Raw genomic sequence first — 26,732 nt, forward strand, 5'->3', positions numbered from 1 at the left:
ATGTTTAAATATTATCTAATGTATTAAACTTTGTTACTCAACAACTAAAATAAAGTTATTACTTTTTTTAAAGATAACTGTTTAGATTGCCATTTTTTACATGTTCGAATCCTTAACTGTTTATTATGCTAGAACAGGATGCGTTTGTTTTATTTGCAGATTTTATTTTATTTCATGAACATTTCATTTCAGAAATCACGATTCTCATTTCGAACAACAGCAGTGTAATTAATTAACAAAAAATAATAAAAAATCAAGTAAAACATTTTAATAAAAAAAATCTAAATTTTCAAAATTTAAAACATTTAAAACTTTCTAAATGTAATCCACTGTGGGATTACACACAAGACACCAATACAGTCTGAAGAAAAAAATGTCTTATCCTGCCAAAGGATGGGTCAGAGCATGTTGACTGTCCTGGATATAAATATACCTGGCCTTCTTTGGAAAAGGTAAAGAGCATTAGCTGCTGGTCAGACTTGCTTCTTTCATACGCAGTCTCTCTTTCTGTAATTAAAATAAAAACATGTATATCATTATGATGCATCATCCAGTTCTCTTAAGAAACACTATCCTGTTTAACAAGTTTGGTGTCAAAAATGAAGTTTAACAGTTACTATTGTTTGGACTGCAGTGCTTGCATATCTGCCACCTACAGTATCTCACAGAAGTGAGCACACCCCTGACATTTTTGTAAATATTTTATTATATATTTTCATGTGACAACACTGAAGAAATGATACTTTGCTACAATGTAAAGTAGTGAGTGTACAGCTTGTATAAAAGTGTAAATTTGCTGTCCCCTCAAAATAACTCAACTCACAGCCATTAATGTCTAAACCGCTGGCAACAAAAGTGAGTACACCCCTAAGTGAAAATGTCCAAATTGGGCCCAAAGTGTCAATATTTTGTGTGGCCATCATTATTTTCCAGCACTGCCTTAACCCTCTTGGGCATGGAGTTCACCAGAGCTTCACAGGTTTCCACTGGAGTCCTCTTCCACTCCTCCATGACGACATCATGGAGCTGGTGGATGTTAGAGACCTTGCGCTCCTCCATCTTGCATTTGAGGATGCCCCACAGAGGCTCAATAGGGTTTAGGTCTGGAGACACGCTTGGCCAGTCCATCACCTTTACCCTCAGCTTCTTTTGGGGTCGTTATCATGTTGGAATACTGCCCTGCGGCCCAGTCTCCGCAGGGAGGGGATCATGCTCTGCTTCAGTATGTCACAGTGCATGTTGGCATTCATGGTTCCCTCAATGAACTGTAGCTCCCCAGTGCCGGCAGCACTCATGCAGCCCCAGACCATGACACTCCCAACACCATGCTTGACTGTAGGCAAGACACACTTGTCTTTGTACTCCTCACCTGGTTGCCGCCACACATGCTTGACACCATCTGAACCAAATAAGTTTATCTTGGTCTCATCAGACCACAGGACATGGTTCCAGTAATCCATGTCCTTAGTCTGCTTGTCTTCAGCAAACTGTTTGCGGACTTTCTTGTGCATCATCTTTAGAAGTGGCTTCCTTCTGGGACGACAGCCATGCAAACCAATTTGATGCAGTGTGCGGCGTATGGTCTGAGCACTGACAGGCTGACCCCCCACCCCTTCAACCTCTGCAGCAATGCTGGCACCACTCATACGTCTATTTCCCAAAGACAACATATGACGCTGAGCACGTGCACTCAACTTCTTTCGTCGAACATGGCGACGCCTGTTCTGAGTGGAACCTGTCCTGTTAAACCGCTGTATGGTCTTGGCCACCGTGCTGCAGCTCAGTTTCAGGGTCTTGGCAATCTTCTTATTGCCTAGGCCATCTTTATTTAGAGCAACAATTCTTTTTTTCAGATCCTCAGAGAGTTCTTTGCTATGAGGTGCCATGTTGAACTTCCAGTGACCAGTATGAGAGAGTGAGAGCGATAACACCAAATTTAACACACCTGCTCCCCATTCACACCTGAGAACTTGTAACACTAACAAATCACATGACACCAGGGAGGGAAAATGGCTAATTGGGCCCAATTTGGACATTTTCACTTAGGGGTGTACTCACTTTTGTTGCCAGCGGTTTAGACATTTATGGCTGTGTGTTGAGTTATTTTGAGGGGACAGCAAATTTTCACAGTTATACAAGCTGTACACTCACTACTTTATATTGTAGCAAAGTGTAATTTCTTCAGTGTTGTCACATGAAAAGATATAATAAAATATTTACAAAAATGTGAGGGGTGTACTCACTTCTGTGAGATACTGTGTATATAGTGAGAAAATATGAAATTAGTTGTTACCACTCCGTTTGCATGGACCCTTTTGGTCTCAATATTCTTCTCTGCTGTGATGTTGCGCACTGACTGTTTGGCCTCTCTGAGCCTAAAGTCAAGAAAACGTTCAGACTGAATAATGATACTAGCTCTTTTGTTTATCTGAAAGCTGAATTCGATCAAAGTTTTTATGTAACTAAAATGTTTGAATTCCAGCAATGCTGGAACCCACTAAAACAATAATTGGATATGACATTATTTCCTAACTTCCTTCACATCAACTTAGCATTTAAAGTTATTTTGGCGTAAGCATGTTGCTAAACCAACCCCTTACAAACCAACATATATGGAATATACATTAAAATATCAAGCAATGTATTAAATAATAGTACATTTGTGCATATATATGAAGAGTGGCAATTCAAATGTATTATTCAATATATTGCAATACTAAAACATATTAACACACATGCACGCACACACACACACACACACACGCACACACACACACACACACGCACGCACGCACGCACGCACGCGCGCGCACGCACGCACGCACACACACACACGCACACACACATATACAGTGATTTAATATATTGACAATTAGTATATAGGAAAATGTATTTTCTTTGCCGAACTTCAGATGTAAACAGACATAAAAAACCAAACTAAAATATTGGGTGAACTACTTTTTATTCAATACTTTTTTAGTATTCACTGAAATACGAGTTCATATTCAATGTTGTTCATGTTTATTATTTATTATTTATCATCAATCGCTGTTCTTCTGACTTGGTTTGGTTTACTAAATACGTCACGTGAGGCAGAAAATTACGAGATGCAAGACCCTAGACATACTGGTTTGATTAATTCTCACCTCTGTTTTGATATTGTCTTGTTCTCTCTCTTCCATCTGATCTTGAAATCATTACAGAACTCAAACCAAAGTGTGAAAACATGGCCAGGCAGAACCTCTTGGTCCCCAGAACGGGGCTTTATACTTAAGTATTCCACCAGGTGACCAAAGCTGAGGAAGAAAAGATGAATCAAAGAAGGAAGTTGATGGAAACGTACCAGTTTTCCATAACCATTTTATACAAAGGTGATGTGCCTATACCTTTTACGTGCTGATATCACTTGGTGTTCCATAGTAATCACCTCTTTTTGTGCTTTAAAATAAAAATATGTGCATCAACAATTAGGACATTTGCATTTAGATCCTTATAACAAGTAGTAAGTTTGTGCACCGATAGTGCTATTGTCCCAAATTCATTTACATTTACGCATTTGGCAGACGCTTTTATCCAAAGTGACTTACATTGCATTATACTATACATTGTATCGGAGTATGTGCAACCCCCTGGGATCGAACCCATGACCTTGGCGTTGTTAGCGCCATGCTCTAACCACTGAGCTACAGGAAAGCATTCATAATCATGTTCCTGTACACGCCTGTACAACAAAATGTCTTATTTTCACGAAGTCTCCTTCATTGCTAAAGTCTGTCTGATTCCTATCTCTTCGTCTGCCTTCTGAACCTGACCAGCTATCTGTACAGGTAGGGAGTCACAGACACTTATCAGGTCTAACAGATAAGAAAGCACATTTCCTGCAGTCATGAAGAATATCTATGTAGCAATGACAAAAGCTTTCTTTTAAATACAGACATTTTTCATTGATGCTATACATTAATTACCAACAGAATTTTTTTTCTAGGTCTTTATTCTCTTTCTAACATTTTCTATTGCTTGCATCGTCTTATCCAGCCCTGTAGTAAGATATCAGTTTATATCACCTCCAAAACAAAGTAAAGCCAATCTAAACACTAAACAAAAACAACACATTATATATACACACCCACATAACCTAACCAGAACAAACATTTGTTCTGTTGTCTATCATTCATCTACAGAGTCCGATCATCTTACAGAGAAACTAGAGCTTATATCTGAACAATGTAGACAGAAAGGATTGGATGATGAGACAGAGAACATAAATAGAAGACTTACAAACTCTTCTAATGGTAAATTAGGCTAATCTTCACATCATGGCTTACCATTAGCAATAAAACAGTCCATTTTCTCCTTGAAGGGATGCATGTGTTCTTGGGCCGAATTGGTACACACGGTTAGGACATCTTTCTCACAAACTGTGAAAAAAAACCACAATAACACTGGGTTAGATTGATGCTTTTAAGGCCCTGGTCCCTGACCAGAAGCAAATTTCAAAAGCCAACCCAAAGTTTAGACTAGCTTTAAAACAATATTTTATCCAAAAATAAACAGTCCTGCCTTTTTCTGTTATAACTCTCCATCAGCACATACATTTTATGAAGCCAGCATTACAGAGCGAATGATTCATTATAATCACATTTATCATATTTGCAGATGCTTTTCTCTCCAAGGCGTTTACCAAAGTGTATACATGTAACTTACGGTAGTTACGGTAGGTCTCAAAAGCCAAAAAGAACATCAAAACAACACTAAATAGTGAGCTTCCACTCATGTCTCTGGTATTCTGCTATATACAGTACTAATACATAGCCAAGATGATACTTTGCAAGAACACTGTTGATAAAGATGAGTCTCTAAAGGTCATGCTTCAACTTGTTTGTAGAAACAATGGATGAGCCAAGAAAAAAATCCCACCAAAACATTAAAACACTATAAAGTCAAAGTTCCACAGAACTATAACAACAGCAAAATATCGATTTTAGTATGACAATTTCAGTTCAAAATACAATAAACAATTTCTGTTCAATATACAAATGAACAGATTATGTTGTTATTTCTTTTTCTGCAGAACACAATAATATATTTTGAAGAATGTTGGTTACCAAAACAATACTGGCCCCCACTAACTTCCATTGTATGGACAAAAAAGCACTGAGACATTCCTTAATATATCTTATTTTGTGTTCTACTGTAAAAAGAGTCATTGACAGATTTTAAATTAAATAAGGGTGAATAAATAATGACAGCATTTTAATGTTTTGATTGAACTTTCACTTTAAAGGGATAGATGAAAATTCCTGAATTACGCAATCTCAAGTTGTTCCAAACCTGCATACATTTCTTTTTCTGTTAAACACAAAGAAAGATATTTAGAAAAATGTTAGCAACTGAGATTTCTGGGGCACCATTGCCTACCACGATAGAGAAAAACATTTAATGGTAGTCAAAGAAGCCCCAGAACAGTTTTTTTAGCTAAATTCTTCAAAACATCTCATTTTGTGTTCAACAGAACAAAAAAATCAACAATAATTTCTTCCACTAAGGTAGTCAACGGTGCCCCAAAAATCTCAGTTGTTAACATTCTTCCAAATATCTTTCTTTGTGTTCAACCAAACAAAGAAAATTATATAGTTTTGGAACAATTTGAGTAATTCATGACAGAATTTTCATGTTTGGGTCAACTATTCCTTTAAGATTGTTTATTAATGATGAGCTGACTACATGGAAGCATTTTAGAGGATTATAATAATGTCTGGATCACACAGAGAGGCCTACAGTACAAAGCATGTGTGCAATCTGAAAGTAATAAAAAATGATTTCGGCGTAATATTAATGGATTTCCAGAAGTGTTCTCTCATCGTCAACAAGATTTCAAAATTCAAAATGACCTTTCAATTGCTGTATTTATGTGGTGATGCTTTGTGCAAAGCATTTCATGCTTTTCCTAGCGATTGGTGAATGGTGTGTGAATGTTTTTATGCAGGATGTCCTGTCCTGAGAATGAGTTCGCACAAACATCTCAGCAATAAATAAAAGTCACAAGTTTACAAGTGCACGATTAATAACTAATAGTGACATAAAGTTTATAGATGTCTCTAACCTATCCAAGAGCTGCGCAGTCATTCCTCTCTAATTTTCTTGAGAAATCACGTCAAAGAATTTCTGGAAGGAAGGGGAGTTGTTTTTGAGCTGGAAAGGTCAGCGGTTTCCAGATGTCATATCGTGGCCACGGTGCCGATCTGTTCCGAACCCCTGATATGATGCGCACGTACCAAGATTACATAAAATTCTTAACCATTGTGTTAGCTTATGTTTCTAGCCAATAGCAATGTATAAATACTAAAGCATGAGAGTCAAAGGTCATGGAAAGTCTTTTCTCTGGGTAAGATCTGTTCACATGCACCTCCGATATGAAACTTAGATAGCCACTGTGCCACCCGTGGACCAAGCAGCGCTGTTTGTTCACCGCCAGCCCCCCGTCCAATCAGAGGAGGATCAGAGGAGCCAGTCTCCTGCCCCAGTCATAATACACCCTGATGGGAACCCAGGACGCTTGAACACGCTCCATCTGCATCTCGCTTCAGATAAGGTTACACACACTACCGTTGTCATTGAGCATTTGTGTAAACTGTGAAGATGGCTGGCAACGAGGAAACAGTCAATTTAGACATCTACTGTATTTTGATTGAATAATCCTAATTTAAAGCAATTAAATTCTCAAAGATTTGGCTACATCCGTGAAAGTAGCTGAACTCAAATCGTGACTATATTCAGGTCTTCTCAACTGTGCACCGTGGCGAGCCAAACCACAGCCGAAATGATTACAAAGAGATCCAAAAGATGTCTCAAAAGCAAACCAGATGAATCAGCAGTGGAGACTAAAGGCATTAGATGTGCTCCACAACGTTGTCAAAGTTGTCGTTTCACGGGGACGCTCTCTTTCACGTAGGCACGCAGTGACCAATTCAATTACTCCAGCACTTTCTTGTTGTTCAAAACAACACTGCAGACAAACGTGGTCACCCCGAGCATCCAAAACCTCAGCGGGAAACGTACCAAAGACACCAAGATCCAACAGACGCAGCAAAAAAAAAAAAACATCCCGAACAAAAGACGTGGCTCTTTGGGACATGAGGGGAGTTCAAACGGCAAGGGAAAGGGAGAGCGTGATGGGCCAGATTTGCGAGTCTCTCCATCGTGCGATAAGAAAGGCTTGTTGAAAGGTAAAGAATAGAATCTCTGACACACATCTGTAAGGCCACACTGAACTTTGACTGATACAAGTGTAGCGGGAGAACAGAGATGCATCTATGCGGAGATAAAGCCCATCCCATTGCGATAAACCGCTCTTCTCTCAGATTACATAAGCGCACTGCAGCTTGTCGGCCCTCCAACGACATGAGCAACAAAACTGAAGAAGCACACAATGCCAGAAGCATCTGATGGGTAGGATTAAGTCATATCTAAAAGGCGCCAGGGCAGAGTCACTGTGCGTGCACATGCGTACACAAACAGCGGAAAGTCCGTAGGTATATTCAACCTGATCTCATGTGGTTTAATAATGAGTTCTTGCTTACAGATGTTGTAAAATCTTCTGAGAAGTCTGACAGTTCACATGATTCACTGTGATAGTGTCACAGACGGTCGCTGGAGGATTAAAGCCATCCATCCAAACCCATGTAATCTGGCTTGTTTGATGGTGTAGTAAATCATTCACACAGTAAAATCGTTTTTGAAGCCCTTGAGAGAGCTTTCGCTAATTCCTACCTGCCAAGTCTCTGCTTAACCTTCTGAGATCCCTTGAGAGGTCTTCAAACTTCACTTGAGAGGCCAGAAAAACATCTTGAGGTTCAGGCAGAGGAAAGACGCTCTTTTCCGTGCCGGCATTCTGAAGAGAGAGAAACAAGCGTATTGGATAAAGATCTGTGGTCCCTGACATACTTAAACCAGTATGATGGTCATGCTGGTTTACTGTTGCTGTGGTCTTTTTAAAGTGATAGTTCACCCAAAAATAAAAATTCTGTCAGCATTTATTCACCTTCCTGTCATTTCGAACTTGTATGACTTTCTTTCTTTCGCAGAACACAAAATAAGATATTTTGAAGAATGTTGTTAACTGGACCCCATTCACTTGCATTGGTTTTTGAATGAGTGCCAGCGCTGTTCGGTTATCAACTTTCTCCAAAATATCTTCTTTTGTGTTCTGCAGAAGAAAGAAAGTCATACAGGATTGAAATGACAAGAGGGTGAGTAAATGATGACAGAATTTTCGTTTTTGGGTGCACTATGACTTTAACAAGGGTGTGATAAAGTAAGTGGCTTATGAAAGTTTACCTTATCAAAGTGGTGCAGATAGTAGGAAACAACATAGTCCAACAGACTAATTCGATTATCCTGTAGATTCATACAGAAATGTGTTAAAAAGTACATATTATACATAATGCTATCAAAAAGATGAAAATGATATCTAATGAAAGGCATACAGGTGTAAAACAGCCTCGGGAGAAGTCTAACACATTATGCGAAAGAGTATTTGGAGAGTAACTTTACCCTGCTCTTGACATCTTTAAGCTTAGGAAGAATCTCAAGCCCAAAGCCGTCTGCCTGACCTCGAGCTCTACTACCTCCATTCATATAGTTTCCAAGAGCAAGAACCAGTCCCATCACCTCCCTCACACCGTCCTCCTCGGGCAGATGCTGCAAAAATTCAGTACATAAAAGACACATTAGTATTTTTGTCAGTCTTTATAGTGAAAAGAATTTTGATTTTTCAAGCACTTAGATGTTAACTTAACAAATGCCAACTGCTCAAAATGATAGGTTAAGAAGGCCAGCTTTGATACATTATCAAACCATTGATAACACCTGAGATCTGACCCGTAAAATTGCCTTTGTACCTTGCAGACGCGGAGAATAATCTCAGCCTTGTACTGTATGGCGGCAACGGCGTCTGTAAACTTCGACTGAAAAATGAAACAGTGAACTCGACTGGAGAATTCAGGAATCTGGGAGAGTTCATACAGGAACCTGTCAGGACAGATCGATGAAACATCAGAGCAAAAGTGAGTAAGAAATCGGCCTTCATTTGATCTCAAAAACTGAAAAATATACAAGTTGCTAGCTGTTTTCAGGACTAAATGGAAAGAAAACATGAGCTATGCGTTATGCTTCTGGAATATCTCACTGTTCAGGTTTGTCCAGTAGTTTGACCTGCTCCTCGTCCGAGGTTTCATAGTGTTTCTTTATCTTCTCCAACTCTTCAGGCTGGGCTCTCTAAAAGAAACAAACCAGATGAACACATACGACAACTGACCCAAATATACACCCATACACTTACGTAAATGAAAACATTAACAAAACTATAAATTAGGTAATGTTTGTACCTAAAACTGCTAATAAAATACGGTAATATAAACAAGAAGTGACGAATGTTGCAGAATACTTACGTTCTCATACAATGCTTCAATGGCATCCAGGTCAACCACTGAATTGTCCAAAGTCAAAACAGCTATGAGAAAGTATTTAAAACAAGAAATTGACCATAACTGTGAACAAAGTGTATTATTTGTATAGTTAACTATACAACATATAAGCTTATAGAGATATGTGCAACTTTACATCTTTAGCTATTTCTAAGAACTACTATTGCTTAGTAGTTTTATTCCTGTATCCGTATGTGATAATTGTTCCGGATTTAATACATTAGCAAGTGTGGCTCAATTTCCCCAAATCATTGAAAACAGCTGGTACTGTCTTTGCAAAGCTGGGCTGTGATGAATTCAGAAAAGTTTATGCGAAGGTTTCAAACGAATGTGACACGAGTTTATTTAAAAAACAAAGTCCTAATAAGAACTGGTTCCAATCCCATGGCTGAAAGCTCCGTCTCTAGAAATATGCATCATTTTTTAAACATTGTCTCTTGACTCGTCTCACGCTATCCAGACGGCACAAATATGCATCCATTTTCACATGTCTGTTCATTGTTAGCGGAGATAAAATTAATCTGGACAGGCATATCATTGTAATGGAACAAAGAAAACCTCAGCTGACTGGATGATGGAGTATTTCTCATAATGTGTGGAGTTCTTCAAAAGAAGTTTACCTTGCTGGATGTCCTTCATCTCTAGGTGGAGACTTGAGATTAAGATGCCCACTGCCTGTGAGCGCTTACCATCCAGTAACTTAATGACCTGGAAAAGTTCAACAATTCAAAAAATCAATAGCCAATCATATGATTTTATTTTAAAATCAAACATGCACAATAAGCATTCTATACACCATATCAATTAAAGATTCATTCTTGTTTTATTTTTATGTTATGCAATAGAGACAAAATTTGAAACAATAGAAACCTTGGAAAATCCCATACTTTCATTGTGAAATCTGACTGCCAAGATTAACAATGACATGGTCACATAAACAGTAGCAAATGTACTAGAGGGAAGCTGTTCCATACATTTTCAATTATTTCCTATAAATCAATGTAGTTATATAGAAAATAACGGCAATGGCAGCGGCACTTATTAAAATGAAACATCTAATGTATTAAGTTTTATTGTTATTCTGTATAAGCCTGAATGACCAACAGAGAAAAGTAAATAGAGGCATTAATAAATAAATAAATAAATAGTTATCTCTGTATTCCAGCCTTGCATATTTAATTGGAAAGATTGAAAACTGCTCCCTCTAGTGGACATTTCTTAAATCAGTATTTTATGAACGCAGATAAACGCTTGCTTATCTTGAATGGGACATTCATGCCAATCTCATATCACTTTATGCATTATCAGCTGTACCTTCCTGGCTTTGTTTTTCTTCTCGTAGGCTTCTGAGAGGGGCTTTCTTTTGGTGGTCGACGCGGCTTTCGCGAACAGTTCCGCAAACTCATTGGTGTTTATTATCTCTGGCTCCACCAGTGAACTCCACAGCATATTGTTTCTGAGAAAATACAGAAAGATGGAGATGAAGACAGATGTGTTGGGACGTCTTAATTACGGGGTTTTTCCTATTCTTTTGAAATATTGCATAATTTGACTATTTTTGTCCCCTCAAACGTTTTCGCTGATTTTACAGGCACATCAAGATTGAATCTTGAGGTACAGTACAGGCCTCCAACCAAAGCACTTACTAATTGTGGCATTTGTGAAAACCAAAGTAACATTTGTTGTTGCCGGGCAACCGTGTCTTAAAGCAGGGAATGGAAAATCAGCACAAGCTCAATGTGATCTGCAACGATTTCTCTCTCATAAAAATAATTAAGGAGCCGGGGCGACGGCGCGCAGTTAAGATTGACTGGGTTCGGATTTGGTTTGAATAAATGCTCAAAGAGAGAGAAGAAAGCTTTTATGGGGTGTCGAATAACATCGCAACAGCACAGAGGTGGCCGGGGAAAAGAATCCCACAGAAATCCACACCGCCACTAGAGGTCCTGGAAAGACGACTGCTCAGCCTGTGGCTGGCCCCTCATGCAGACAAATGTCTGCAGCGGTCTGTCTTAAACATCCTTTGAGGTCTAACGACTCTACTATGGCAAGCCGAATTAGCTTTTAATCAATCTCAGGATATGAATTTTTGATATCAACAATTAAATTTTTACTAGTAAAAATTATAATTCTTGATATCAAGAATAGAATTTCTACTAGTAACAATTACTATTTTTGATATCAGTAATACAATTTTCACTGGTAAAATTGTGAATTCTTGATATCAACAATGACGTCATCACCAGAGCATGTGAGCGGAGCTGAGCGGTGAGAATTTCCGCTCCCCGCTCACGTGGGTGTTCGCACCCCCCGCTCCACCGCTCAAAGTCGCACCAGACCGCTCCGCTCAATTCCGCTCCCCGCTCAGCTACAATTTCATCCCGCTCCGGTGAAATTGCTCCACGCTCGCTCAAATTAAAAATTCCTCTGCATGCCTAACACCTGCCGTTTTCAACCGAAGCCTTACCCCTCGTTTACACCGCACGCATCTGCGGCACGTTACGGCTCCCACTGCTTCCGGAACTGATCGCGGTCATTCTAGTCTATGCTTCAGCTGCGATCGGTGCCTCGATCATCTTCAGGGGAAGCTGGAATTCAAAATACGTGTTCAGCGCTTCACGTGAACCTATGTGCATCACGCATCATGTCAAAATACTTGCCTGCTGCAGATGCGTCGAAAGGGTTTATGATAAAAGAGACGTTCGCGTTCAGAAGACACTGCATTAACACTTAAATCTGATTACACATGAGACTAAGCAAGTATCTATTAAACGCGAGCGTCTCTTTTATTAAAAACCCTTTCAACACGTCTGCAGCAGGCACGTATTTTGACATGACGCGACACACACATGACTGGCTAAATACATGTTTTCCCGAGCTTTGCATTACTGCTTCCCCTGAAGAGGAGTCACGGATCACCACTGCTATGCTTGTGTTTACACCAGACATCTCTCCTTCACAACGAACGATTTTTGAAGTGTAGGCTGACAGTTTTGTTAATTGTTGAAGGCACAGGTGAATTCTGGGTGGATTTGTGGATGCCCTAGACTCGTGGTGTGAGCGGTATCGGAGCGGAACCGAGACAGAGCGATCGCTCCGGCCTTTGGATAAAAACCCACTCCGCGCTCCGACTATATTTCGCGCGCTCCACTCCCCGCCCGCTCCCTGCTCCGCTCCACTCACATGCTCTGGTCATCACTCGCAGATATGTGTTTTCTTGATATCAAAAATTGAATTTCAACTAGTAAAAAACGTAATTCTTGATATCTGTAATTGCATTTTTACTAGTTAAGTATCACAATAGGCTGCCATTCAAATTCAATTTCTGAAATCAATAATTCATTTCTTGCATGTTAAAAATCTGATTTCAGATATCAGAAATGCAATTCTTACTAGTAAAATAATTTTTTATATCAATAATTGTGTGGTTACTAGTGATAATGTATATTTTTGATATCAACAATTGAATTACTACATGTAAAAATGCCAATTTATGATATCAATAATTACATTTTCACTAGTGACAATGTTAATTCTTGATTTCAACAATGTGATTGTTACTAGTAAGAAAGCCATTTTAGATATCTTCAATTACTCTCAGATTTATTGATATCTGAAATCTATTTCCTGATATCAGAAATACTAAATGCAACATGTTAAAATTAATTTACAGCTATCAAGAATGAGCATATCAACTAGTGAAAATGGAATTCTAGATATCAGGAATTTCCTTTTTTTCTAGTGACAAGTTAATTGTTGATATCAAAACTTAGTTTTTACTAGTAAGAATTGCATTTCTGATATCTTTAACATGTAAGATATTAATTATTGATGTCTGAAATTGAATTTGAATGGCAGTCTATTTTGATATTTAACTAGTAAAAATGCAATTACAGATATCAAGAATTACGTTTTTTACTTGTTGAAATTCAATTTTTGATATCAAGAATACATATTTCTGCGAGTGATTGCCTGATTGTTGATATCAAGAATTCACATTTTTACTAGTGAAAATGTAATTACTGATACCAAAAATAGCAATTGTTACTAGTAGAAATTCTATTCTTGATATCAAAAATTATAATTTTTACTAGTAAAACTTGAATTGTTGATATCAAAAATTCATATCCTGAGATTGATAAAAACTAATTCGGCTTGCCATAGCTGCCTCACTTTTGAGATGCATGTGAGTGTTTCTGAGGAACGTAAAAGGGTCGTTCATCCAAAAATGACAATTTTTTGTGCCCATTTAAACCCTCAGACGCACCAATGCAAACTAACCAATCATCACAGACGACTGTGTCCCGTGACAGCACAGATGTCAACACTTGGTGGTTCAAATACCAATTCCAGGTCTCTCCAAGTTTTTTAAGCATTTGTTATATTTTTAGTGCATGATTTTCCATAGTCAGGTGTGTGCCATTTTCAGTGTCAAATCTATAACGGTCCATATTCCTCATGAATGGGCACATGAAAATGAAAAATAAAGTAAATATTTTATGTTCTGTGAAGAGACATACCTTCTCCATTTGTTGGGTATTATTGCTTCTGGTTTGTGGATCTTAATTCAAATAAATCCTACCAAAATTGTCGTCTCCCCCAAACCGTGTCCTTTTTTGTCACATCCATAATGCATGTTTATTTCCCTTTTTTGAAATAGAAAACTTGTGCATAGACTGATATTATTCTGATTCTGTCAACAAGGGTTTAGTAAAATATAAACAGGTGGTTCAGTATATTGGTAACAAATGAGAGTTAACTCTCTCTGAGAGTTAATATGTCACATCCACAACGCAAAATGTCACATCCATAACGCTGGAATTGCTCATAATATTTCTCCTAAGAAAAACTTTTCAAATCTTACAAATGTCTTCATTAGAATTTAGACGATGTCACAAATTGAGCACAGATTTGCCAAATCCGCAACCAAAATGCACTATTATTGAAGATTTCAAGGTGAACGCAAGCATTTCTCACCAATTTTACCCAAATACAGATTATTTTATCTCTACAATCTACATTAATTTGAAGCATTATATTTATGAGAAATGTCTGAGACAATAACAAGATCAACTTATAAGCACTGGCATTGTTTATATATTATCAATAGGACATTGTTTATATTTAATTAAAATATATAAGGCCATAATACCTGTTTTCTTGGATCTGTATGCGTGTCCAGTACAGTGGTTTCATTGGACAGACCGGCTCCACTGACTGTTTGCGAAGAGTATTGTCTGGCACTTGACTGAGGAAGACAGCGCCTCCTGGAGGGGGAAGGGGGACAGAGTGCAACACTGGTGGTGGCGGTGGCAGACACATCATGTCTGGAGGTGGTGGAGGAGGTGGAGGTATACTTCCTGGCACATCTAGAGGTTGAGCAAGAAGTGGAGATATAGTGGGAGCACAAGGGCCAGGTGGTGTTGGTGGTGGTGGAGGAGGAGGAACCTTGCTGTCCAATTCTAACTGAAGCAATGCAGGTGGGGGAGGCGGAGGAGTAACCATGTTCTCTTTGCCAGTGAAGTTAAGGCTTTTTGTCAAACTGAGATCTGCATTTTTGGACACACTATGTTGGGAGTCAAGTCTTGTGCACTGGGCTCCTTTGACCTCATCAGACTTGATAAATGTCTCACTGTCTGTCTGAATGCAAACAGAGCGAAAGACCCTTGGTCTGATGTGGTCTTCAGTGGACACAGCAACATCCCTGAGATCTTTGTGATGGTCTTTGCATCTCTTTTCTTGTAAGCTTGCGATGGTTGCTCCTAGTTTGGACAGAACCTCTTCATGTTCCTCGTGAGTCCGGAAGAGCTGAAGTTTGAGTTCGGCCTGTGTTCATGTAAAAGTGTCAAATCTCATGTGTTATATTAACATTAATATAAACAACGCTAATATGAAAAATATTTGCATAAGAAAAGAAGCCTTCCTCAAAAACAATGTGTAAAAACTGAGAGATTGTAACATATTTACATGAGCATGTACTGTATTTCTCCCAATGGCCTTCGATTAATGACTTTTGCTTAAATTCTGTGATCATCCTAATCCTAAAGTACTTTTATTTTCAGTTTATTTTTTACTTTCTGATGTCTTAATATTCAACATCATTTTAGTACACAGATAATTATAACATTGCCGAAATTAATCTGATCTGATGAAATACAACATGACAATGACAAAATAATTCAACATGAATGTGAAAAAATGTGCAAAATGAAAAATTTAATTATAATAAAACGGATTGGTTGAAAAATCAAAAGCATTACTAGAGGTGTATTAAATCATGCTTACTAAAATACATATTACTAATTTTGTAAACACGCTCTTAGTAGACACTTCAAGTTCTTTATGAGATAAGCAAGCTGCTGCCATTATGTTTTTGTCATTTTCTGTATTTTTCAGTTGTAAATTGCTGAATTAAAGAATGTTACTGTCAATGTTATTGAGATTCTCACCTCTATTTTCTCCTTCTCTTCGTCAAATTCTCTTTTCTGCTGCAGTAGAGCTGCCTGATGCTCTGAGAACATCAAACAAAGAGATGATTATTTCTGTACATATTTCAAAACCTGTAAACGTGTTCTACCATTAATCCGTTTTCCAAATACGGAAGGTGGATATTTAAATACTGCAGATGCGAAACATTCCAACAGATGGCAGTAGTGTGTTTGTTTGTTCTTTCGAGAAAAACGAAAATAATTTTCTAGATAATTTCCTCATGTGGGAGGGTTGTAGCTGTTATGGTTATATTAACACTTATAAATATGATTTTGAGTGTGTGTTTTGGCTCTCACTAAATCCTTGGTGTTTCGAGTCAGATCCGTGGGCGTGGCTTGTTGGTTTTGACTAAATCTTTGGTGTTTCAAGTCTTACGAAACCTTTACCCTAACCCTAACCTTACTCTAACCATCTAACCACTTCACCTAACCATCTAAACTACCTATGATTCTTAAAATTGACGAAAAAACACGATTGGGTGATGACGTCAGACTCGAAACACCAAGGATTTAGTGAGAGCCGTGTGTTTTGGCGTCTGTTTACTCCACACCCTGTTAACCCTTAAATCAACAGAATATGTGTGATGTAACGTGATGTGTGAGGGTCACGTGTTATTATAAAAAAGAAATATGGATGCAAAACATGTACGTAGTTTCAATATAGCAGGTGGGTCTTTAAAAACTTTTGTGCTGCATTGCTAGGAAAAAGAAAGCATTGTCTTGGAGTGACACATGCAAAACAAACATTATGATGTTGAAAAATATCTTATCATCTGCAGAACTGCCCTTTAGGAATACATTGAGGGTGGAGGTGTATTGGAATATGTTTGGAGAGCATTCTGCCATTAGGTACAAAAGCAAACATTTACACACCGCTTGTTTCTAAATGTACAATGAGGCCTCACCAGTACTGATGGGTCGTTCTTGAACGAATCTTTAATGTGACTCGAGAAGAACGAGTCGTCTCGGGGAGTGATTCGTCCAGTCGCGCATGCGCATTGCGCAACATTCTATGGGTCCTGTGACAAAAGAACGAACGACTCTAACCCGAAGACTCGAGAGGTGAACTAATCAATTCTCTTTCCGGCTCAGACTGCATTGGTTTAGCTTACGAAGCTGTCACGTCGTGAACGAACGAGTCAAACCCGAGGACTTGTCAGATAAGAGGTGTGGTGAGCTAATCATAGACTAAAGACCCAGAAACAATGAATTAATCTTTTCTGTTTCTTACAGCATTATAGTTTTGTATTGTTTGTAATGTGATCAACGTTTGCATAAGTAGTAGATGTGTTAGTAAAGTAACATGTAACATTTTAATTATATTTTGCTTAAATGAACGAAATGAACGATATGACTCGAAAAAAGATTCGTTCATTTTGCTGAACGAGACTCAAAGGTTTTAGTCAGTAAAATGATCCGAACTTCCCATCACTACTCACCAGCTTCTGTGTATTTCAGGCCTATCTTTTCCTCCTTGTCTTTGGGTTTGGGTGGAGGCCAGATGGTCTGAAGTCGCCTTGGTGTGCGTTCCTCACTCACATCAGACTAAAGGGAAGAAAACAGTTACAGTGCAATGTAAAACATATAGACATTCATATACTAGTTTCAAAATCTATAAGCTGTAGGTTTTTAAAAATGACTGAACAAAGTTAATGAACAAAAATTATTACAAAATTCTAACTGGATAAGATGATTTTAAAGCTGTTAACAATTAATGATAAACTACACATTCTACATTAATGTGCCATGTTACTTGCTTGCAAACCCAAACAGTTTTACTTAGCGGTTTTTGGTTATAGTTTTGGGTTTTTGATGATAGTGGTACAGTTAAAGACTTTCAAATAAACTATATTTGGAGGAGATGCTACCAAAACTTCATACTTTGCAATCAGTTCTTTTGTTATCTGGTGACTTTATCGGGCTCCGGTCAAAGAAAGCTCTGAGAGCCTCTTTGTCCTTATTCATCTTCTTTTTTCCAGCGTCCATGTCAATGTGAAGTGAAGTGTCTTTTTTGACGGGTTTAACTGTAAAGAAAGCTTTGAAGGCATCTAAGGCCGTCTCTGCATTTGGAGCTTTGTTCGTTTCCTCAGATGGGGAAATGACTTTCTCCTCTTCGGTTTGACGTTTCTCTGTCCTTTCTTCAGGCTTTTGGCTGACTGGAGACAGCGGAGGACTTGACGTGGTCTCCTTCTTTCTCTTTCCTTCCCCCTTGCTGCTGTTGAAGAATTGGGTAATCTGTTCCAGGAAGTCTCCCTTCACCTCCTTGTTCGACTGATCAGGGCTTTGGGGTTGGTCTGGGGTTTCTTTTTCCTCATGTCCTTCTTTCTTGGTGCCACGCATGCTGGGGAAGAGGAAGGAGAAATGGAGAGGTCTCTCTTTTACTGCGGTGGGGGACAGGACAGATTGGTTGGACTCAGATCCCAGATGAGGTTCTGTGGTCTTCTCAGGAGATGAATCATCTGGGCTTTCGAGCACAGAGGATGTATCTGCATGTTCTATCATTGTCTTTTCTTGTGTTGTTTCTTTATTTTTTATTTTCTCCATCTTTTCGTCTTCTATTTTTTCTTCTGTCTGCACAAGTTTGTCGGTTCGATCCTGCATTTTTATACTCCAGCCTTCTTCTCTCATTCGTCTCTTGCCTTTGACATCATCTCGCATCACCTCTTTCTCTAGCTGATCGGCTGAAGGTACTGGTTCCAGTGGGGCTGAGTCAGAATTTCCTGGTTTGGATATACTGGTAGCCTGTGGTTTAGTGTCAAAGATTTCAGAATCTTTTAAAAACTCACTTCCTCTCATGTCAGATCGTGTATTTTGGATCTCAGTCTTCTGGCTTGGGGTAGAAGAATGGACCTCCACAAAACTCTCCTTCTCTTGGATCTTTCCACCTCCGATACCAGATTCTTCAGAATGATCTTCCACTTGTGTAAGGGTGATAACTACAGTTCTGCTGTTCACAGGTGAGTTTGGAGAAAGAACCTTGTGATCAATGAGATCCTGATCTTCACAATGTGTTGATGTGGTGTGAACGTCCACATTTTTAGATGCCTGCTTATCTAGAGTATCTAAAGTTGTGTGTTGGTTTAAATCAAAAGTTCCAATTACATCTGGAGCAACATCTGCAATATTTTCATCTCCATTCATTTTGCTCATAATGGAAGATGCTTCCTGCTGACTTTGCATTGAAATGTCATTGTTGTCATACGAGGGTGGCTTCAGAGACAAAGAAAATTGTGAAAGATAACTTTTGGTTGTGTCATTTTGCACAGTACCAAATTCACTGCTGATGCTATCCAACCCATATCCATTATTGTCAGATATGTCCTGACTGATTCTGTATTTGCACATATTCCCATCATTACTCGCTGATACAAATTCTTGATCTCTCATGTTGACAGATCCCTCTGTATAGTCACCAAAAACAACCTTTTTAGTATCTGCTGAACCCACTGCTAAATCTTCCATTTGTTTGTACAGACTGCTCACGCTGTAACTGTCCAAGACTTCGCTAAGTGATTTAGACAGGGTGTCAGCCAGTCCATCTGTTACATCCTGGTTAGCTCGGCTTGTTCCTGATATTTTATTGTAATGATCTCTCTGATGTGCAACAGTCAGGTCTAAGTCCAGCTTCTCTTTTTCTGGAGCAGTGTTCATTTCATAAATCGGAATATTTGAGCTGTTTAGGTTGTCCTTAGTCTTCTTGTGTATCTGATCATTTGAATGTGGCGTCGCAAAGTCATCCCACCACCGAGAACAGTCTCCCAAAGAGGAATCTTTTTCAGTCAAAGATTGAAAAGAGGTCAAAGACAGACTATCCTCAGTCAATGTTTGAAGTTCATGTTTTTTATTGTGAGGAAAATTTTCTGTAGATTTTCCAAAAAATGAATTCATGGGATCACCATCCATTTTCTTTCTCCTATTCTGTCTATAAACTGGTATACTCCACAGATTTATACAAACCGAAAGCAAAGGTAAAATTAAAGTCTAGCGTGACAACTAAGATGTCTGTGTTTGCAGTTTAAAAAGCTCAAGGTTATTTCCATATGCCTTTCCAATCACATTCAAGTCGTCCAACTCTAAACAAATTATAATCATGAACTATCTGCCATTAAAATATGATTTTAAATACATTACATTCGGATTCACTGAGACAGCTCCAGATTTCCATGAACTTTTTGGAATGTGTTGCTCTTCAATAAAATTTCCAGAAAAAAGGATGCCAGGAAAATCTGCATGTAAGATTCCCAGAGAAGCTGTTCAGGTTGTCATTGCAGAGGAGCTGAAGGAATGGATAACAAAACTTTCCGTGTTAAACCAGAGAACAATGTTTTTCTCCAAATAGCACCAACTCTTCCCTCCTTTAAAATCTTTAGATTTGCAATGTCCACTCCTAATCCACAGTTCCTATCGAGAGTGAGAGCACACCAAAGTATTGAATCCTGAGATATACAGTGTGTTCTCCGCCTACATTCTGCCACACGATTTCTGGTCACACTCTGTTATCCAGGAGCCATAGGCATCAAGTCAGAACCACACCCAGAAGACACACACAACGCCTTCAAGAGGAACTGTCCCGTCAGAAACTTACTGTGCTTCTGTAGAGCTGGATATGTCCTTCTGTTCACTACAGATCGCCTTAATCACCATTATTAACCTGTTTAACTCCGACCACATGTCTGTGTTGCCAATCTGCTGTACTGTATATCCAATGATGACAACCTTGATCTGAACCTTAAAACCTTGATACAGTCTGACGAAGGCTTTGGCTAGATGTACAAGGAAACAAATGTTTTTAAAATAAAATAAATATATTTATCATTCACCTCACAAGTAGTCCACTTCTCTTCTGACGGCAACTGCCTCTCATTCTCCTCTGTGGAGAATAACACATTTTTTTTTGTTTCTTACCTGTACATCTCTCACAAGTTGCTTTGGATTTGGATTAGGACAAACATATCAGTGGGGAGTAAAATGCATCTATTTTGCTTTTTTATTTAAATACAATCTATTAATAGCAGCATTACAATTTAAGGATTCATTTAGATTTTAATTTGCAACCAACAGTCATATTTTGTAGCTACAGTGCGGTTTAATTCCAATTTGATTGTAAGAGTTATTTCTTGACATAATAAAATAGAAATATTTGAAAATCTACAAGAACCTGTTTATTCCCACCACTATAATAAAAACTAATTGTGTTATAACACTTTGATCTATTTCGGGAATGACACACATTGGACATTGAAATGTACTGCAATTCAAAGGCATAATATCAAGAGAAATTCAGGCCTCTGTTTATCTCCCTTTATGCCACTTCTAAACTATTTTTAAAATTAGTAGTAAAGTAAAGAAAAATTAAATGCCAACAATTAGATACTAGAAGAGAACACATCTCATCAAACAGACAAAATGGAAAACATCTAAACAATTGATTACATCACAGCATAATAGCAACTTTAAAATCAATAAAATCTTTTTGCATTAAATAAACACTCAATTGAGGTTGGCAGTGTGTTACAGCAGAATAGAGCACAACAAATTAAACAACAGTACCCAGGTTTCTCCCCCTGCAGACCAGGAAACAAACAATGAAAACATTGAACAACAACTGATGGACACATATTATTGAATATACAGCAAGATAGCAGGAATGTGTATAAATATAACATTGCTGTATAAAGTTACGTTTGTCTTTGTCCGTGGTGATTAAAAATTAATCACAGACTCTGTTAACAGTTATTAATGCAAAAGTAAAGTCATTAGCTCCATTGTGAGATATTTTTTCGAAAAGTGTGAGAAGCATCATGAGGGAAGTGGTGAGTGATTGCTTTGTCCAGATAACAGATTAACCTACTAGATATTAAAACAGGCATTGTCCTCATTTAAACCTCAGTATATACTCCATCGGCTGTTCCACAGAGCGAGACACTAACGTTAATTCAATAACTCAAACACTGTCACGCACACAACCTGCTGTCACACTATCTAATCTTTTTGTGAACCTTTAATCTCATTTAAAGAGGCTCAGCCTTGATTCAGCTTCAGGATTTCGTTTCCATTAAAGCTAGTTGTTGGGTTGAAACCTCAAACAGCTGTTGATATATGTATTATAACAACACAGTCTCATCTATTAATTCGAGTTTACTGACATGAATTTCCCCCTTTTTTCGTTTCAGTCAAGCACTACTTTTTTCGTGTCACCCAGCACGACTTTCAAATCTAATGTATTTTAATATACGATATCTCTCATACGTATAGAATAGAATAGAATAGAATGAGCTTTATTGGCCAAGTATGTTTCCACATACGAGGAATTTGTTATAGTGACAGAAGCTCCACAGTGCAACAGAAAGACAACAACAGGACAGAACACAGATGATAAAAATAAATAAAAATAATAATAATATACAATAATATAGAAATAGGCAATGTACAAATCAGCAAAAACACAATATACAATATAGACAATTATGTATGTACAGGTCTGATATGTGCAAATTTGGTGAATAAATAATGTAAAATAGAGTTGTGTGTTCCGCGTTTAATGTCAAGTGTTCATAAGATGGATTGCCTGAGGGAAGAAACTGTTCCTGTGTGTGGTCGTTCTGGTGCTCAGTGCTCTGTAGCGTCGACCAGACGGTAACAGTTCAAAAAGGGAGTGTGCTGGGTGTGAGGGGTCCAGAGTGATTTTACCAGCCCTTTTGCTCATTCTGGATGAGTACAGTTCTTGGAGAGTGGGGATGGTTGTACCAATGATACTCTCAGCAGTCCGGACTACCCTCCGTAGTCTTCTGAGATCAGATTTGGTAGCTGAGCTGAACCAGACAGTTATAGAAGTGCAGAGGATGGATTCGATGATGGCAGAGTAGATCTGTTTCAGTAACTCCTGTGGCAGGTTGAACTTCCTCAGCTGGCGAAGGAAGTACAGCCTCTGCTGGGCCTTTTTAACAATAGAGTCAATGTGAGTGTCCCACTTCTGATCCTGAGAAATTGTGGTGCCCAGGAATCTGAATGACTCCACTGCAGTCACAGTGCTGTTCATGATGGTGAGTTTGGGGAGAACAGGGGGCTTTCTCCTGAAGTCCACGATCATCTCTACAGTTTTAAGCGTGTTAAGCTCCAGGTTAAGACTGCACCTGTCATGGTTCTGTCCCACCTTGTCTTGCTTTTCTTGACCTAGTGGCAGAACCATGATAGAATCTCTTGTTTTATGTGGAGAGAGTCAGTTTTGGCATTCCATATACTCCCTCTCTCCGGTGTGGCGTCTCTGTTCCCGCCCTTTCGTCTCCTCGTTATTGTTTGATAATTAGTTCATGTCCTGCACCTGTCCCCTCTTGATTTATCCCCTTTATTATGCCCTTGTGTCTTCTGTCTCGTGCTGGTTCATTGTCGTTTGTCTGGTGAGTGCCTGTTCTGTGTTAGTCTAGTCGAGTGTAGTCATTTGTAGTTCATGTCATGTCATGTTATGTTTATCTTAGTCTTGTTAGATGTATTTAGTCTTAGTCCTGTCCTGTTGGAGATTCCCCTGTTTTGTTTTGTTACCCCCACGTGGGTCTTTGTTTTGTATTTATATTTTATTAAGTGTCTTGTTAACCCCTTATCCGCTGTCTGCGTCTGGGTCCTCTGTACTGTGTCCTTGTTCCCTCACCATTCATGACAGCACCAGACAGCCAGCTCCTTGACCACCTGTCTGTAAGCAGATTCGTCACCGTCCTGAATGAGGCCGATCAGTGTGGTGTCGTCTGCAAACTTCAGGAGCTTGACAGAGAGGTCAATGTATAAATATATATCAATGCAATCTGATGGGAATTCATACCTATTTTACAAGGTGGCTCATTCGTGTGAATTCCTATTTCCTACAATCTCATTGGTATGTTTTGTTATGATTTGACCTTTCCCCTGTGATGTTAGGTTTAGGGGCGCCACTTATCATTGTTTTGCCACCTCGAGAAACTCGCGTTTTTAGCTAAATTAGCCTTTGTGGCTAACCCTATTTAGGGTTTGGGGTGAAGTAAGGTTTCGGTTAGCCACATCCTAAAATATGTATGACTTCTGTTGATATCAGGTTATAAATATATAAATGTAAACACACACGCAGTCTGTGTATTGAAAGTCGTTCTGAGTGACATTAAAAAAAGGTCGTGCTCACTGACACGGAAAAATGTGGATATTCGTGTCCATGAACACAAATTAATAGATTTCAAATTTTGTGTCTTTGCCATGAACTGCCTTGAGACTGGGTTGATTATAAACAATACATGCAGCTGTTAGAGTCCCTACGTCTATAGACCAATTTGGAGTCGACGTCATGGTTACGTCACTGCCAGCTGCGTGCGCATACTGGTTGCAGAAAAACAGTGGAAACAAAGCAGCAATGAGTGAAACGGAGGAGACAACTCCTTCAAAAAAAGTGTTTTTGTGTTGTTGAATGTCAGAATAGGAATGGCAAAAATTATGGTATTATTTCCTATGGAATACCGTTGTTGAATATGCCATTTTAAGCTAAACAAGTCATTAAACGAACAGGCTGGACTGGCGAAATCATCTGGATCTGTGTTTATTTTATTTAAGGTAAGGTTTTCTATAATCTTTCTAAGTCTAACTATTTTGTATACCGTATCCGTGTAATTCTCTAGTCGTTATAAAGGCTATCTCTTCCGGGTTTTTCTGCAACCGAGATGCGCGCGCATCCCGAATGTTTACAAATTTATAATTAGCCTATAGGCGTGGCCGGCGCCAAAGTCACTGGTCGAACTCGGCGCTGCGCAAACCGATCGGCTTTTCACACATAGAAGTACCTGGAGAGCAACGGAAAGCATACGTCTTTAATAAAACATTTTATTTTTGTGCTACGTTAACGATTTATAATCTTATAGATATTGTTCATTTTGAAGTAATTTATAAATTCCCACTAATAAATTTTTTTCAAGAAAACGTCACTTCAGAGTTGTTAATGCAATTACGAACTTAAAACGATCCACGTGTTGTATGACTAAATAAATTACATTTATTTTTGAGCTAAGTTTTTGTTACTTCACACAAAGGATCACCGACAACTGCAGTGTGAACAACCGAATACAGCTCGTTGTATCACTTTAAAACCGCGCGTGTGTAATTTACAGAGATTGAGCATGCGTGTCATCCGAAGTGATGCTTGACGCTGTTTCGACAATAGCTCCTCAGTCTGGTAAAATCTAAGATGCTATGCATTCCAGTCAGCTAACTTTCTGCTGTAATGGGCGTCGCCATGTTTGATATTTACTTTCGTCGCTGTGGTAACAAGTGCTATTTCATGGCTAGAATGTAGGATTTACTACTGCTTTTCATTATTATGCAGACACCATTGAGTATAGTTGTCCGTTCCAAATACTGCTTGTGTAAATAGTTTACAAACACGAAACGAGATACTTTAAATCTTTTTTGTATCAGTCACTCATTTTAAATCCCATTTAAGTCACGTTAAAATTACCCCAAATGGAACAGTAGAATGCTTAATTTACATCGGATTTTAATGTCCATTTAACAAATCCATTAGAAAACTGCCACTTATCATTAAGTGGGGGCAAACACTGAAATCTAAACCTGTCCATAACTCTAAAATCTACATAACTCTAATTCTACATGCCACTGACCCTTTAAAATCACATGGTTGACTTGAAACACAACTATTGCAGCAGACACAGCATGCTTCAGGGCACAGGGTTTAGATCCCAAACACTGTGTCTCAGCTTCTCACTCGTGTTAATCTGTATCAGGACAACCATCACAATTTTCAGGTTGTGCATTCTTGTCCAACTCAGTGAGCATGAACCGCAGGAGTCATAGGGTTCTGCTGTATTCTTAATCCCTCATCAAAGAATTCATACCACACTGCATAAGGCATTGCATAATGCTGCCAAAATTCTTGTTTTAAAAGGTTGAATCCTACTTATGTCCTTTAGGTCCAACTTTTCTGAAAAGGTCTTATATGTGTACGGCGCAAACACGATTTATATAGTATAGATGTGCACAGGGTGTACAAGAAAACCTGTACACTCAGTATCTTGATCTATCTCACCATTGAGTGCAAGCATTTCAGCCAAATTCGTTATTTTTTCTAACCCCCTTTCAGACGTGTGAAGAACCACTGCTGAAATAGAAAGGTTTCATAACAATGTGTAAATCATGCATTTGTTTTTAAAATGAGAATTTCTTGCAGTTAATGTATAGAAGGTTTCAGCAGCAACATAAACAAATGGTATGTGGCCCAATCTTAACTTCCGGTAAACCTCTGCAAAGAATAAATAACTGTTGAGTAGTTTTAATGTAATACAATTAAATTATTAATATAAATTAAATATAAAATGTTATTATAACTGAACACAGACTGCAAGTTACCTTTGGGTAAAATCAGTAAGCAGCAGGTGTTTGTTATAATCTTGAAAACAGACAGGTCACACACCTTTAGGGTTCCATCTGAATCCCTGCTCATTGCGAATTGATACAGATCCATTACAAATGCTCTCGTCTGTGCCGCCCAAAAGATATTTTCCCTCCTGTGTTGTCCTGTTGTAGTCTTCTGCAACCTCTTCAGGCAACAGCTGTATACTATACTGTGGCAGAAGCCTGGAGGTGCATGATAAATGGGATAATGGTTGAGACACACTGACTCTTGTGGTTCTTGAAAGAAATGCACAGCCAGCATCTAAAGAAGCAGAGATGTCTTTCCTCCCTGATTTAACGTTTGTTTGGCTGGCTGAAAAGATACAGGATAAAAGATAAA

At 38.5% G+C, this 26,732-nt stretch overlaps 1 protein-coding gene across 2 annotated transcripts; it reads right to left on the reverse strand.

Annotated features, from left to right (window-relative positions):
- Positions 1-397: 397 nt before the first annotated feature.
- fmn1 (formin 1) lies at positions 398-20,528 on the reverse strand. 2 transcript variants are annotated; one of them, XM_057353780.1, is made up of 17 exons: positions 17,855-20,528; positions 17,413-17,518; positions 15,935-15,996; positions 14,638-15,311; positions 10,800-10,941; positions 10,106-10,193; positions 9,450-9,511; positions 9,188-9,276; positions 8,901-9,030; positions 8,554-8,700; positions 8,338-8,397; positions 7,771-7,891; positions 4,326-4,418; positions 3,387-3,438; positions 3,147-3,296; positions 2,294-2,375; positions 401-507 (listed from the first exon to the last, which is right to left on the reverse strand). In XM_057353780.1, exons 1-17 carry the CDS (start codon positions 19,874-19,876, stop codon positions 463-465), a joined length of 4,125 nt encoding a protein of 1,374 aa, XP_057209763.1. In that variant the 5' UTR covers positions 19,877-20,528; the 3' UTR covers positions 401-462. The 2 variants fall into 2 exon arrangements, with proteins under 2 accessions (XP_057209764.1, XP_057209763.1); XM_057353781.1 differs by lacking the exon at positions 2,294-2,375 and having other exon boundaries at positions 398-507.
- Between the last annotated feature and the right edge of the window lie 6,204 nt (positions 20,529-26,732).

The sequence above is a fragment of the Triplophysa rosa genome, linkage group LG15 (genome assembly GCF_024868665.1).
Source record: "Triplophysa rosa linkage group LG15, Trosa_1v2, whole genome shotgun sequence".
NCBI lineage: Eukaryota > Metazoa > Chordata > Actinopteri > Cypriniformes > Nemacheilidae > Triplophysa > Triplophysa rosa.

What these genes read in the sequence shown, in the direction of transcription:
- fmn1 (XM_057353780.1), bottom strand. Translation starts at nt 19,876, where the DNA reads ATGGATGGTGATCCCATGAATTCATTTTTTGGAAAATCTACAGAAAAT. An exon ending in ACAAAAGAACTGATTGCAAA is followed by an intron (nt 17,519 to 17,854) that starts GTATGAAGTTTT and finishes TCTTCCCTTTAG; the next exon opens with TCTGATGTGAGTGAGGAACG. An exon ending in AAGAGAAGGAGAAAATAGAG is followed by an intron (nt 15,312 to 15,934) that starts GTGAGAATCTCA and finishes ACATGAACACAG; the next exon opens with GCCGAACTCAAACTTCAGCT.